Consider the following 12,464-nt stretch of genomic DNA (forward strand, 5'->3'; position numbering starts at 1 on the left):
TTCCCTTTTATCTGATTGTCATTACGTGTAAAGGTTTTAGCTAATTTTGGCCACAGCCACGCAACTACGTATTACAGATAGGAGCAGCCCAGTGTACTAACCAGTAAAACTTGCCTGTATAAAATTTACTTGTATGAAAAAATGCTGAACTGGGGTTGTAGAAGGTCAGATTTATGTTCAGGAAGACTGTTGTATTTAGGGGTCACCTACGGTTTTTTTGCGAAAGAATGTGAATAAAGAGAAGGTACAGACTGTCTTTAATTTGTGAAGACTTAAGTGGGTTGAATGTTTACATACTATCCAGTGAAGATAGTGCTTTGTGTTTTTCAGTTGTTATAATTTGAAGGTACAGTCCTAAACCTTTTTGGAAATAAGAATTTATCTAAATTTTTTTGTTCTTAAAATCAACAATAGTAGACTCTGTTTAAAACTACATTTTTTACTTTGAATCATAGAGAACACTTGAATTTCCAGCTCTTTGAGAGTATGCATTTTAGAGAAAGCTTTGTGAAACTTCATCTGCTCTGCTGCTGAATGAAGACTTTGAGATGTCACAATTTCAATGGAATAACCACAATTTTGAAGACTGATAAATTAGAATAATAAGCATAATAAAATTCAGAAAAATTATAGATTTTGTATAATTATAATGTTGTGTATCTAAGTGAGCATAAAAGTTAATGTGTTGGAAGGATAATTTACACAAAGAAAGAGTTTTGAAAGAATGGTCTGTGTTTTGTGCATACAGTGGCAGTTGGAATTCTTTTTCTTAGGTTTTGGGTTGGTTTTTTTGGTTGGGTTTTTTGTTGGTTGTTTGTTTGTTTTACGATCTCATTGATGGTTAAGAAGAAGCTGTGGTGTGTTAAAATGAACATAGTTCTTTGGCTGCTATTTCACCTCCTAAAGCCAGAGTTGAGCATTCTGGAGGCACTGTCTGGTCTGTAGCCTCCACTTTACTTTCTTGGCTGCTGTTTCAGTTTTGTTTTATTCCCCTTCTCCCCTTATTTTATATTATGTTTAAAGGAAGAGATCAAACATAAGTAATGCCCCAAATGAGTTTCAGGAGCTTTCTGATATTGCTCAGGGCAGTAGTAAGATAATCAGTACCTGGATTTGGGGAAGAAGGCATAATCCCTTGACATGAAATATTGTCTCTGTTTTTGAAATGTATACAATGTGTCATGCTTGGAAAGTTACTTCAGTGAAGGTACTGTAGGATGAAGGATTGATCTGTTTATGGGCAATTATTGTGGTGGGAGTGTCATGCAGTACAGAGATACCAAGCTTAGGTCCTGACCTCAATGTAAGGACACCCTCCAGTCTTGAAAACTTGATCGAGAAAGAAGTGATAGTGGCCTACAAATCATGACAGACATAAGTCCAAACTGCCTTGTCCCATGGAAGGACCAGGGAGTCCCCCAAGTAAATCTAGTAGAAACCATATTTCAAATAAAGGCAGATGATTCTTCAAGCATCAGCTCTGGATATAGAAAACTCCAGAAGGATTCTGTGGGTGTTAAGAACTTGAAGACTGCATATCCATTTCATGTCCTTGGAATGAACATAGCTGGGAGAATATTAGGCAAGAAGATATTATTTATTTGCCCTCTTCTTATTCTGCTTTTGGCCCCCACTGAAGGCAGAGTACCAGGCTAGACTGACCATTGGTCTGACCATAAATAACTGTCCTGATTTTCTTACACATCTTTCTCAGCAAGTCTGTGGATGTCAGAGGGAGTCTGATTGGTCGTGGATATTCTTTTACAAAGTTCACTCTTACATCATGTTGATACATCTCCTAATTGTCATCATCTCCAAAGTAGAGGGTTTCATGTCAGTAATAACTCTAAGCTACCTCATTATCAAACTCATGTTGCTTTTGATTAGATAGTTTTTTTGTTATTTTTGACACTTTCATTTTTTAAGGAACTTACTTGAAATGATAGTTTTCATGGGTTTGCAAGTTTGAGAATCAGGGAAATTGTGTTGCTTGAAAACCAAAGTTTGAGTTGAGCGCTTAATGAAGCGAAGGTTTCACAGAAAGTGTTAGGCATGGGCAGTGGTACATTGTTTCTGCACAAGCTAGAACAAGTCCCTACCATTTAATTCACCACAATTTCCCTGTTTGTCAGTGGTTGGAAATGCCAAGTATGACAAAAATGTTGGAGAGCAACTTCTCTTACGGTCAATGGCGTTCTGTTGTATTCAGTTATTAAGCAGAAGAATCTGACATGAGGTTGAGGAGATAACAGTCACTGATTTCATAACTGAGATATTTGAAATTTAACATGACCTGAAACATCAGGACCTGTTAAGTGATTTATCTTAATCAGCATAAAACTTATTGACTGGAAAAGATAAGTGCAGTTCAGAATGATTAGCAAATTGATGTGTAAATGTTGGAGGGTTTGTTTTGTTTTGTTTTGTTTTTGTGTATTAACCCATATCACCTGTATTAAGGTGAGGACATGGCCATGTCTTAAACCGTGAGATGTAATAGAGTGTTGCAAACCTTGTGAAGAGTTTTGTGTTCATTACAAGATGCTGTGCATGGTGATTCTGTGTAGAAGATTATTTTATCCAACAGTTGTTTTCTTGAATTTCATATTAATGTATTCTGGATAGTAGATAGCAGTGTGGATTGGTCTTTTAAAGGAAGTGCCATCTACATCAACAACAACATCTTTTTGACAGCAGAAGTAGGATCACTAACATTTTGTGGGATTTACAGAACAGTATTATATAACGAGTGAGAAGGCAACTTGCAGAAACTTGTGCAAGATGTATTTACAATCAGTTAAATGTGTTTACTACTGTTATTTCAATTTCTGCTTTTCAGATGTTGTCAAATTATTTTTTATAATAGCAGTAGGGCTATGTTTTGCTTTCCATGTCTCTGAATTCTAATCTTAATATAACACTTTAAAGGTGGCGATACATGTGATTATCTTCTGTCCAGTGGGAGATTTCTTGGAGAGAAAGTATGGCAACCTCACAGTTGTATGATGCATAAGTATAAAAATAGGTAAGGAAACTCACGTCTTCTCTTTGTCTGGAAAGTATAGTCATTGTTGTTTGACTGTGGCTCTAGTAATTGCAATGTCATCTACTGTTCACTTTACATCTGATTCTCTAGGCTTTCAAAGTTATACAACACTTACCAGAAAGAAGTACTTTCCAAGTACTTTATCTGTGTGTCTACAGTGTTTACCATAGTTGTATTTCTCCATAAAAATAGAAATAAACATTGGTGATGGAGGTAACACGAGTTATGGAGAGCCACATATGGCAGCAATCTCAGATTGCTGACCCTTTGTGTCAAATTGCAAGTAAAAATATCCCAAATAAAACTGCTAATCACTTTTTTCACTTCCTAGTAAGAGAACTTTATTTTTTTTTAGACTTGTGCTATATATTACCATTTTGAAACTACTGCAATTGTACCACTTATAATAGGAAAACCTGCTTAGTTGTTTGCCTAATCCCATTAGCAGTAGAGTTCATTTTCAATTCTATCCAAATTGCAATAAACTGTTAATTCAGCATGTTTAAAATAATTTATCATGCCTTAGAGCTGGATATAATGTTTAGAATTATCTATATAGCTCTGTAGATTTTCAGAATACTTCTTTCTAAAATACGTATTTTCTGTAACATTACTGTTGCTGTTTTCTGTAACATTACTGTTGCTGTTTTATTTTACAGTGAAGCAAAAAATTGCCTCATAGACAAACATGTTGTGTTTATAGGAGATTCTAGAATTCGACAGCTGTTCTATTCATTCATAAAACTGATAAATCCTCAAGTCAAAGAAGAGGGAATTAAGGTGAGATACCTTGTTTTGGTGATTGATTTTTTTTGTTTGTTTATTTCTTCCTGATTTACCTTGTACCTCTTGTCTAAACTTCAAAAAAGCAAATTATGCTGTTTGCTGGCCTAGCCCTATGAAAGGAGAAGCATAGAAAGGTTTGTTGAAGATGAACAAGATTAGACCAAAATAGTTGTTTGGGCACAGGTGAGATAATTGCGAATCAGAAGAGAACTGGGAAGCTCAAGAGAAAGCTTGCCTGGGAATAAATCAACAGAGCTGACTTGTCCCATAGCAATTTTTGCTTCGTATTTAATTTCTTGATGAGAAAATGATTGCTCCTTTGTGTGTTTTTAAATAGTAGTAATTCGTGCCTTCTAATTTGTCATTTAAAATGTCAGTTAAATTGCTGATCTAATCTGTTCATAAAAATCCTTGAGGCAATGACAGATTTCCAGGTCTAACTTGAAGCTGAACCTAAAAATAGCTTCAGGTCTTACCTTCTTTTTGATCACTGATGAAGAGCTGTCTGAATTTTATAAAGTGAAGTATATAGACTGCAACCTGGTGGAAGGAGGAAGAAAGGATTTAGATGTATTGTTTGTTGAACAGAGTGCTGATTTCTTTTGCTGTATGATACTTCTTCGGCACAAGTCTTCACAGATGTATGTACATATGTGATTGAGAAGACACCTTTCACTTTCAACACTATGTCAGATTTGTCAATTATTTAGTAATTCTGTTACTTAGAAGTGCAAGCTGTCAGCTTGTCCAGCACGCAGCATGCAGTCACTTCCACCTGTCAGAGCAAGATGTTTGATTGACACAAGAGCTCTGGTTTTCCTAGTCAATGTGTTAGGTCACTCTTGCTGCCCAAAAGTAATGATGAGATGATAGAGTGCTGTAATGGATTTTGAGTTGAGAGCGTTTTTTGTAAAGTATTACTGAAATCAAGATCTCAGTTTGAAGAAGTACACTTGTTCTTAAGGACCAGGACCAAAATGAATACTGTATTTAATAATTTTAAACAAGTATTGTGTATGCATATCTGACTCCTTCCTTTCTGGTTTCTTACAGTTTTCACTCAGGAAATTTAATAATGTATTCTAGTTTTTATTTCTATCTGATCTTTTTCTTTTATTCTTAAATAAAACTGTGTTGGTTGTTTTGTCTAAAGGAGATGGGCAGATGAAAAGGAAGGCTGGAGACAGTGTAAGAAAAGAAAGAGGAAAAGGTGTAAGCTTGTCTTATGTTGGGAGGCTAAATTTAGGTATTTGATACCTTTGTACCAGAGTGAACAGAAAGCATTTCAGACTTTGCTGGCCAGATTGCTTCCAGGAAGAAGAACTGTTTATTTTAGTAACTTGTTTTATCAAGAAAGCAACATAAATATTTTGTGTGAATACACTGACAAGTTTATACAAGAAAAATCCTTTCCACTGAAGATGGATGTTGGGTGAGAGCAATTTAGCATAAATATGTAAATATTTTGTTTTCATTCTGAATGTTTTTCTTTCTTTCTTTTTTTTTTTTTTTTTTTTTCTTTTTTTTTTTTTTTTTTTTGACAGCATGGAAATATCCCTTTTGAAGATAAATCTGCTTCAATTAAAGTGGTAAGTTTTTATCTGGTGTTAAATTGCAAACCATAATAATGTTATTATTTCATATAATGTAATTGAAAATGCTGTTGGAGCTGAAAAGTTAAAAGAAGGTTAAGACCATCAACATTCTTTATAAATATTTCACAGATGTTTCACAGTGTATCTTAACCTATATTTTAAGAGAATTTGGCATGAAGTGCTTGTATTGTGGCTTAGTTTTGGGCATAAGCTCTGGAACTGTGTATAATTTTTTGTCAGATCTTACGATTTGGCCTTTCCAAGCATACTTTTTGCCAGGAAGTTCACTCTTTCCATGCTGTAAAAATATGTATCTGGGTCTTTTGTGGATTGGTAATTTTAATTGCCATTAAGTTTTCTATGCTGTCCCAACAAGTATTCCTTCCACTGTTTTTGCATGGGAAATAAGCACAATGTTGATTATAATGTGGATATTTAAAAAAAGAAAACAAAGTACTTGAGGCTAGTTTTTTCTGGAGGACTCTGTTCTCCTCTGCCCTGGCAATGGAAATGCTGTCTTCAATAGCTTTCTTTGCTTCCCATGACAGCTGTCAGCAGTGCTGGGATTGTGCTAGTCATGTATTTATTTATGCCCTGAAGAAAACTCATTCTCTATTCACCAAAACCAAAGAAGCAGTGTTTGCTGAGTTGTCTACAAGAATGTGGCTTTTCACTACTTGTTTGTGTGCATGGTTAAGATTTTGGGTACAGAATAACATTTTAGGGTGTAAGCCCATGGCAGTTTAAGCATGTGCTCATCTACTCTGTTGGCCTTCACAGTATCTTCCTGTGTTTGTGCTGTAACTAGCTCTGGTAAACTGTGGAGTCGGTTGTTTCAGGAGTGAATTCAGCCAAAAAGTTACTTTGTAGGATTCCTTTTCAATCAGGTCAGATGTGGCTCATCATGTGGTTATGTGAATGCTGGAAAAGATGGGACACAGCACAAGGCAGGACGGAGGGGTTGGTGCAGTGTGGTTTGCATTGAGCTAGCCTGACAGGATAACATCTTCAAAACTCCTTTACCACCAAGATTTGACATGGCAGGTCTGGGCTTTTGGAAGATATCTGGTAGTTAATATATTCCCAGTCTGCTGCTTCCTTGTTTTGATGCAGTGTTGCTCTTTGACATTATTGGCATGGTAGCTGAATTTCCATATTCAGACTGGCTGCAACCCAGTAATCCAAATGTGGAAAATACTTGACCATCAAAAGAGAAAATTACTGGGAACAAGTGGAGAGTTTAATTTTGCCCTTTCCAGTCATCACAGTAATTCTTCTGTCCTTCAGCCACTGCAGAGGACTGCAGGTTCCACAGCCAAATAATGAATTGACAGTACTCAAATGAACTACCAAAATGTAACAGTCCAGAGAAGTGGAAGATAGAGATTTCCTCTCTGCTGATAGTGTTTCAGTGTTCTGTTACAAAGTTTCCTCACAGTAGTTTCTGCTTGTGTAGTCCCTGTCATTTCCTTTCAACGTGTATTTTTAGCACCATTCAATAGTGCTGTCCCAAAGAGTAACTGAATGCTAGGAAGTCATGGCTTTCCCTGGGAGACATTAAAGCACTAGTCTAGACTGTCCTTCTAGATGAAAGTTGAGCACTGCTGGCATCTAAAAGATGCTGGTAAGGTAATGTGGTTAATAGCCATGACACTAGTATATTTAAATAGCTGATAATTTACGAAGTTGTAAGGTAAATGTTAGATTTTGGTTTTGTTTGAAAATTATGATTTCATGCTTTCAATTATTTTAAGCTTTGGAACTAAGAAAACCTGCTGATAAAAATGTGGAAACTGAGTAAAAAGCAAATTCTAATAAGGTATATATCTAAGTTATATATATGTGACTATATGTATATATATCTAATAAGTTATATATCTAATAGTTATATATATAAGTGACTTTGGATTGCATTAGAAACCCAAGGACATCCCATTTGGCAGGCATAAAAAAATACCTTCTTGATGAAATTCCAACTACTGAACTACAAATAAAAATTTGTTTCTCGTGAGGGAAAAGTTTTCTGGGTTTGGTGGCTTATTTCCCCCCCCCTTTTTTTTTTTCTTTTTGTTTTGTTTTTCTTTCTTTTTTTTCTTTCTGTTTTCCATGCTGGAGTAAGATGTCAGACTTTTCATGCTAACTATAAGGAAAACACACTCTGAGCCAAATGTTTTTTCTTTACAGTTGAATTGATGGCAGTAAGTTTGTTTTTTTTGCATTTTTTTTGATTTTAGACTATTGATCTTGTCTTTTAAGCTTGCAGAGTAACTCCGCCTTTATTTTACAGGATTTTCTGTGGTATCCAGAAGTTAATGGCTCTATGAGGCAACGTATCAAATCTTGGACTGAGGTTTGTTTTAAGAGATCTATAATTTGAATTCAGAGTAGTGAAAAGGAGATGTTTACTGGTGTATGTGTTTCTGGTATCTCCTGGTCTTCCAGGGGTGGTATCACTTGGATCTTAAAAACCCCTAAGCAAACTAGAAAAACCCTACTTTCTAGGAGCAGGCTAATTGATCCTATTAAGAGCTAAAAGAATTTCAGTCTGGTTTGGCATTTTACTTCCTCTGTGGATGCAATGACTCCCCTTTAATGTGACCTGATATTTTGGTCCTTATGGGTCCACTCCAACTTGGAATGTACTATGACTCTATGGTTTTGTATATATGTTAATTTGAGTGTTTCAGAGTGAAGGGCAAAGATTTGCCCTTCAATTTGCAAAGTCAAGAGTTCTTAGATTTTATTTGTTTTCAATATCTCCCTCAATTAACATACTGATTATTTTATGTGTTTCAGTTATGATGCAGGTTGTCATGTCATTCTGTATGTAACTCTGACAGCAAACAATACATTTACAGATTGGTGACTAATTTTTTCTTATTTCTTTCTTTGTTGACCTTTCAATAGCCTGGAGTTATTTAGTAGTAGCTCGCAGTGATTATTTTGCTATCCTGTTGATCATTCTTGCACAACACCTTCCATCAGAGTAGCTATCATTTGGTTTTCTTTTTCTGTGATTTCTACAAAAATTGAGAGCTGCTGGTTTTCCTTGCTGTGCCAGAATAAAACTGGTACTGAGGTGCTCAGGACTGTTTGTTTCCTTGTGCTCTTGTGTTTGAGTACACTGGCCCTTGTCTTTGTCCTGCATAGGACTGCCAGACTTCTGGGTGACAGTGGTCAGTGCAGCAACTCTAACAGGTGTTTGACAATGCTGAAAGTTCAATAGTGTGATCTACAGTTTACTTGACCTTAAGAGAAGCTTTTAAAGAGAACTTATGTTGCTAAATTGATCAGGATTGTAGGTACTTATTGATAACTTCATGCTTTTGTAGATTCTATTACATGAAAATTCAGGTCTCTTGCTTATATCACATGTATGTTCTCTGTAATATATCTGCAATCTACTCTTTTGTAGCTATTACCTGATGGACAAGTGAGTCACAATTAATTAAGCTATGAGTCTTACTAGTAAGTATAATTTATTTTAAAACTGATTCTTTTTTTTGTTTGTTTCTTAGGGTTCTGTGGCAAAACCTCATATAATTGTAGTAGGAGCTGCCACGGTAAGTTATACATATATAGGGGATTTTAGTATAGGATAAATTGTAGGTTAACTTTAATGTTTTCAAGTTGGTTACATGATCAAGTTAAACACAGTTTTTAGGAAAATACCTATTCTCAGCAAATTTGCTGTTACAAAAAGTATTTTTAAAATAACAGATATGCTTTATTATAGCTGTGTGATGGACAGTACTTGCTTTTGGCAGCAATACTGGTTAATAAGCATTAATTTGCTTTCACCTAGCTAATAAAGTGAATTTAGTTAAAAGCAGATTATTAATTTTAGAAGTTAAATAAAGTATTTGCATGCTAACTGAGGTGTATTTTTAATAAACTTTTTTCAGTCACAGGATTCTACTTTTGAGCATGGCCCAATTTGTGATGTCTCTTTCACCACACATATTTCTTTTATATATATATATGTATTTATATGGGTAAAAATCATAATTTTACATGGATAATTCAACAACTTAAAGAGGTTGGAGTTCTGGAATCTTGTTGCACTGAAAGATTCCATCACTGCTATGTGTTGCAGCATCACAGGAAACAGGGCTGACAAGTATCAGAAGAGATGTCCTAACCCATCAGTTTGACACCAGGCAGGACATTTCTACCTGTGTTGCACTTGGCAAGAGTCAGCCAATCCTTTAAAACTTTCAGGGATGGAATTCAACAGGCCCCCTTAATTAGTCCGTTCTAGTAACAAAGTCAAGTCAAACAAATACTCATCTCATTATTTTCACATTTAATGTCCTTTACTTCCAGATATTTGGGTATTGGAATTTGGAAAGAATTAACTAATATATTTTCATACCAGCTGAATTGTAAAAGGGGGAAAAATGTGTTGCATTTAAAACAAAATCCTTCAAAAGCAGTTTGATTTTGAGACAGTTGAGGCAGTCTACCAATCTGGAAACTTCTGGGCATGCCCATCTAAGGATGGATTCCCTCAATTTTAAAAGGACGTCATGTGTTTATGTAGACCTCCACACATTTCCTGAGGCATGAAAAATTCTCCTTTTCCTTTAGGTAAAGTTTCCCTAAGTTTCCTTCCTCTGTAAGATTTACATTTGAGCTTTAGGAATTGTAGTAAGCCTAGAATATAGTTTCTCAGTCTGAGACTGTAGCATTTATTACTGGGATGGGTCAATGTATTTCATACAGAACATGCCACTATATATGGATCATGTTCTGGCATTCAGAAGGTCAGGTTGCAAAACTATGAGACACTTAGCTAAATAATTCCCTTTACTCATATGTATACATTAGCCATAGCTTGTTGCCTTTTGTGGACAGCAGGAGATAGAAACTAGCCATATTCAGAGGAGACTTTGCTCTTTTTAACACTAGTTTATTTGTATTAAACATTTAGTATGATATCTAGAGTTGGACAAAGGTAAACATGCCCTATTTTAAGGGGCTTCCAAAAAAATAAAAGCTTCAAAAATCAGACACATCAGCAACCTCACCATAGCTGACACTGGTGTGGTAACCTGTCACTAGATTAAACTGGTATGTGCTCTTGGACTTTGCTGCATTTTGAAATTTCACTATATCTTTAACTTAGCTCTTGGGTTGGTCATGCTACTTTTGCCTGGACATGTGTCTTAAGATGTCAGCTGCATAACAGTTTATAAATAGAAGTGAAGTCTTGTAAGCTGGAGGAACCCCAGTTCATATGGACGTCAGTTGCTTCTTACTTTGGGAAAAGGAGCTTCTCTGAGAATGTTATTACCTTGCTCTACTTCTTAATTCCTGGCTTCCTGTTGTATGGAACGTGCTGCTTTAACTGTCTGATAAATACTGTTGATGTTTCAAAAATAAGTATTTAGCTGCTGGGAGAAACTGCTGCTTTTTTCCAGTGTGAATTCTCAGAGCAGCTGTGTGTTATTTGGTTTCATGAAGTATTAATTTATATTGAATAATATTTTCAGGAAGTGCATTAATCAGTGTACTTGTCTTGCAATTAAATTTTTATGTAGCTATATAGAGATAAATAGAGTTTGCTACATTTAGGCTAATTGTTTTGGTTTTGCTTTTTTTAGTTTTTTACTAAGTCAGTAGAGATACAATAACACTTAAAAAAATGCTGCATCCATTTTTCATGCAGTGTGGGAAATCACATTCAAAACTTAGCAGGAAATCTTGTGTGGTTATAGCATTCTCTCAGGGATTTCTTATAGAAGATTAAACCAGAAATTAAAATGGCTCTTGTTTGGTGTTTTGGGGTTTTTTTTCCTTTTTAAAATATCTGCAAAACAGATGGAAATGCTGGAACTTGATCAATATTGAGACCACCATCAAGTTTTGTTTGCATGCATCTCTTGCTGTGATGAGTTTTTCTAGAGTGGAATTGACTGAACTGGCCAATATTTTTCAATAATGAGACTGGCTTTGCTACTTCATTGTTGGATAAAGCCAGGAGACTTTGAATTAAAACATCTTGTGTCATTTAATTTATGAAAAGTCAATTATACACATAAGTTGAGTGTTAAATTCTCTGTATTTAGATGATGTGATTGAATATAATTATCTGTCTGGACAGCTGCTTGGTACAAAAGAATTTTTTAGCACTTTTGAATAGAAAACTGAAGAAATCTAGCTGTATAGAAATAATGAAAAATAGCTACAAAGGAGCAAAGTAATCAATTAATTAAGGCTTCTCAGACATACAAGTCCTGAATTTGTTTCTTTATTTCTCCAGTGGTCTATCAAGATTCACAATGGCAGCAACGAAGCCCTTGCACAATATAAGATCAATATCACTTCAATTGCACCTCTTTTGGAAAAATTAGCAATAAGTAGTGATGTTTACTGGGTCCTACAAGGTAAAGTAATGAACAGTAGGTAACAATTTTTAACCTCACTGTCTGTTGAATCATTATGTTGTAGGATATGGAAAACTTAATCCATCCTGCTTACTTTCAGCTTGAAAAGGTGTTGGTTGAACTTCAGTCTCTCCTTTCTTGCAATCTTAACTAAGCTGAACCTAAATAGCTGCTACTACTGATAGAGATTTCAAAGCTTTAGCAGGAAAAACTTCTACCTTTATGAGCTCTTAATTTTTTGTTAGCTTACTCTCAGACTCAACATGCCAGGCCTATTCTCCCTGTGCTGTGCTCCATACATACCTCCTGGGAGTCAAGAACACAGGTACATGCAACAGCTGTATTCCTGTGGTTTTGTTCAGTTGAATTTTCAGATTATATTAACAATAGAAGAGATTCAACAAGTGCATCCTCTGCGTGTGTCTAGAGAACACACCGGATTTAAGTCTCTAGAATGAAACTTGTTTCACTGTGGTGAGAAATCATGGCTCACAATAAGTTAGTGAGATTTTTATTATGGTACCAAGCTTGCATTGTTTTGCTTTTCTTCAATAAAATTAAAATATTTCCCTGAAACTGAACAATGAGCTCATAGGTAGAATGTTTTCCTGGTTTCTCTGCCACAGGACACAGCATTTTAGATTGTCG

At 35.4% G+C, this 12,464-nt stretch overlaps 1 protein-coding gene across 2 annotated transcripts in view; it reads left to right on the forward strand.

The window, feature by feature from the left end:
• The window catches only part of CASD1 (CAS1 domain containing 1), a 28,121-nt gene that overhangs the window by 2,305 nt on the left and 13,352 nt on the right, over positions 1 to 12,464 (forward strand). For both annotated transcript variants that reach the window (XM_083860535.1, XM_083860534.1), the window contains exons 2-7: positions 2,929 to 3,025; positions 3,706 to 3,826; positions 5,377 to 5,421; positions 7,715 to 7,777; positions 8,946 to 8,990; positions 11,693 to 11,816. In XM_083860535.1, coding sequence (XP_083716661.1) covers positions 2,929 to 3,025; positions 3,706 to 3,826; positions 5,377 to 5,421; positions 7,715 to 7,777; positions 8,946 to 8,990; positions 11,693 to 11,816 — 495 coding nt within the window. The remainder of the gene's footprint in view (positions 1 to 2,928; positions 3,026 to 3,705; positions 3,827 to 5,376; positions 5,422 to 7,714; positions 7,778 to 8,945; positions 8,991 to 11,692; positions 11,817 to 12,464) is intronic.

This window comes from Zosterops lateralis, assembly GCF_965231275.1.
Source record: "Zosterops lateralis genome assembly, chromosome: 1".
Lineage (NCBI taxonomy): Eukaryota > Metazoa > Chordata > Aves > Passeriformes > Zosteropidae > Zosterops > Zosterops lateralis.